This window comes from Lithobates pipiens, unplaced genomic scaffold (assembly GCF_037356315.1).
Source record: "Lithobates pipiens isolate NorthernLeopardFrog02 unplaced genomic scaffold, aLitPip1_a1.2 Scaffold_13, whole genome shotgun sequence".
NCBI lineage: Eukaryota > Metazoa > Chordata > Amphibia > Anura > Ranidae > Lithobates > Lithobates pipiens.
The window spans coordinates 375801851-375804705 of record NW_027507718.1 but is presented as its reverse complement, the minus strand read 5'-3'; the positions used below and the strand labels follow the sequence as shown (position 1 = coordinate 375804705).

At 41.8% G+C, this 2855-nt stretch overlaps 1 protein-coding gene across 1 annotated transcript in view; it reads right to left on the bottom strand.

Annotated features, from left to right (window-relative positions):
* The window catches only part of NEIL3 (nei like DNA glycosylase 3), a gene marked incomplete in the record, with an annotated part of 79265 nt that overhangs the window by 7122 nt on the left and 69288 nt on the right, over positions 1-2855 (bottom strand). Inside the window, 3 exon segments of the mRNA XM_077477250.1 lie at positions 1101-1267; positions 1343-1417; positions 1609-1822. Coding sequence (XP_077333376.1) covers positions 1101-1267; positions 1343-1417; positions 1609-1822 — 456 coding nt within the window.

Here is a 2855-nt window from a genome sequence, read left to right as displayed (position 1 = left end):
AGATGCATCATGGGATTTGAGTCTGAAGTTACTCCCTTCTGGGACACATCGCAGGTCCCGAAAGACTATGTGACTATTTACAAAGCACAGCGCGACTCATGCATGTGCAGTAGGCTTCACTGCCCATTTTCATTACTTATGGTGCTGGCTCCTGCACCTAAAGCTGACCGAAGAATCAGCTCGGGTGAGGACAACACTGGATCTCTGGACAGGTAAGTGTCCTTTTATTAAAAAGTCAGCTGCTACAGTATTGCCGCGTACAGACGATCGGACATTCTGACAACAAAATTCTGGATTCATTTCCGACGGATGTTGGCTCAAACTTGTCTTGCAGTACACACACGGTCACACAAATGTTGTCGGAAAAGCCGAACGTCAAGAACGCGGTGACGTACAACAGGTGCGACGAGCCGAGAAAAATTAAGTTCAATAGCCAGTGCGGCTTTTCTGCTTGATTCCTAGCAAAAAAACACAAAAAACAAAACAAAAAAAACACACCACCACATCTAAAGATCGATAAGTTAAAATATATTTAAGTTGAAGGCAGGTATGAAGGTCGGTATAAAAAGACACAAATTAAAGCCGATCTCCAGGATTCCTGTCATTTTAAATAGTTTGTTTGAACCAAGCTGGTCCAAACAAACGACTTCCTTCACTAAGTGCTGTATGAACTTTATCCAGCTTCAGCTACATACAGTGCCGGGTTCCGGTTAGGAGACAGAATTCCCATCTCATTCTCAGAAGAAAGCAGTCGGCACTCATCAATTTAGATGACGCTTTGTATTCTGTTACCGAATACAAAGCTTCCTCCGATTGGCCGTGTCGGAGATCATGATCTCACCAGCCAGCCTCTTCACCTCAGCCAATTTGACGAAGCTTTGTATTGATTCAGAGAATACAAAACTGCCTCTGAATGGCTGAGCGCCGTTCAGACTGGCGGCTTTTTTCCAGGTGTGAGACAGGAAGCCAACGTCTCCCTTACGCTATCCAAAATGAAAAAACATTTTGTCCTTAGTTCTACTTTTAAAATCTGAGTGAGCAAGTGCTATTTGTTGCATTTTTTTTGATAGCACGCAGTAACTATAAAATCGGCTATATACCTGAGATCAAGCTGCTGAGGGCTATCCTTTTGGCACTTTGAGCAAAAATAGGTCATTCTGTTGTGTTCTCCCAGGCGACATACTGTGATCTTTGTACCACACTGGCCACAGTCAGATCTTTTATATACTTTGTAATGCTTGTAAAGAGCTGATCCATTCTTTCGACACTGCAAGAACAGAACATTTCTTGTATGGAGAGTTTATTCCACAGTGGTTTTTGTAACAATTAAATTACTATTTACCTTATAAAAGAGGAGTGTAAAGTCACGTGTCATCTTCACCAGATGGCCAATCTGTCCATCTGTTAGTACACCAGCCTGGGATAACAGCAAAGCAAAATAGTAAAACATTTGACATTATAGCATTAACATGCTGGGAAAAAAAAAAACTGATAAAAATTCACAATAAGGTTAACATGTCTATAAAGGTCTGACAATGTATTCAATTTGCAATAGCAGCAGCTGCCATCAATACAGTATATAACATGTAAAAAGTTAGTTCACTGTACCTGTACAGCTGGATGTAGGCCGCTATCAAACAGGGCTTCATTTTTGATAATGTTGCCAACTCCAGGGAGCACTTCTTGATCAAGGAGAACGTCACACAGCATCCGACATCCCTGCTTCTTAACCTCACACTCTGCTCTAGAAAAACTGAACTTCGAGGAGCACACATCCAGTTCTTCAAATAAGCGCACTTTTTCCTGACACTCTGAAGTGTTCCTGAGAAGGAAGAAGACTTTTCCAAATAATCTTACTTTTAATGAGGTAAAAATTTCAAAGCAACCAAAAATAGGGCGATTTAACCACAAAAGGTAAAGTTTAGGAGAAACATAAGAGATACTGTATGAAATGTTCTGTACTTTATTTTAGGGCCAGTTCACACCATAAAAACGCAGTTCCGGATGATTTTCTGCAAGCACGTTTTTGATGTGGTCCAGTGCATTCCACCACCCCCTTTTTTTCTTAACCTAAAGAGTGCTTTCACACTGAAAGCACCTGCGCAACGGCGGTAAATCTGCGCCATTTTTAGCACCGCTTTACCATCGTTTTAGAAGCGCTATTCAGCCGCTAGTGGGGCAGTTTTAACCCCCGCTAGTGGCCGAAAAATGGTTACAGTCGCTCACAAAACGCCACTGCAGCGGAGCTTTGCCAGCTGTATGGCGGCGTTGCCCTGTTTTCAATGGAAAGGCGGAATGGAGGAGCGGTGTATTCACCTCTCCTACACCACTGCAAAGAAGCTGCTGGCAGGACCTTTTGTGATGCCCGGCCAGTGCAGCGCCCCAGTGTGAAAGTACCCGGGCTTTCACACTGGGTTTGCAGCTGAGGCTTTTTTCTTCAGGCACTGTTTTTCTAAAGGACATGTGTGTTCTAGTCCATTTAACTGCATTCCAGTACAGTAGAAATGCAGCATGTTCTACTTTTATGGAAGTGTAATGCACTGGAACTGACTGCACTGGTGTGAACTATGCCATTGAAATCCATATAACCTACGATTCATGTGTTTTTGATGGGGGGAAAAAAAAATATGCACTGGACTGCATGCGGTCGGGACCTTAGAGGCATTTTAAAAATGAAATTTATGAAATTTCCACAATCTTTTTTTCCAGTCAATCTGAGCTAGGAGATGGGCTTGAAATGAGAAGAGTTAAAAAAAAAAAAAAAAAAAAAAAAACAACCAATCAATTGTACAGCCTGTATGCATAATGCTAAAAAGGGAAGAAGAGGAAATAAAAACAATATTTTAAAAGTAAAC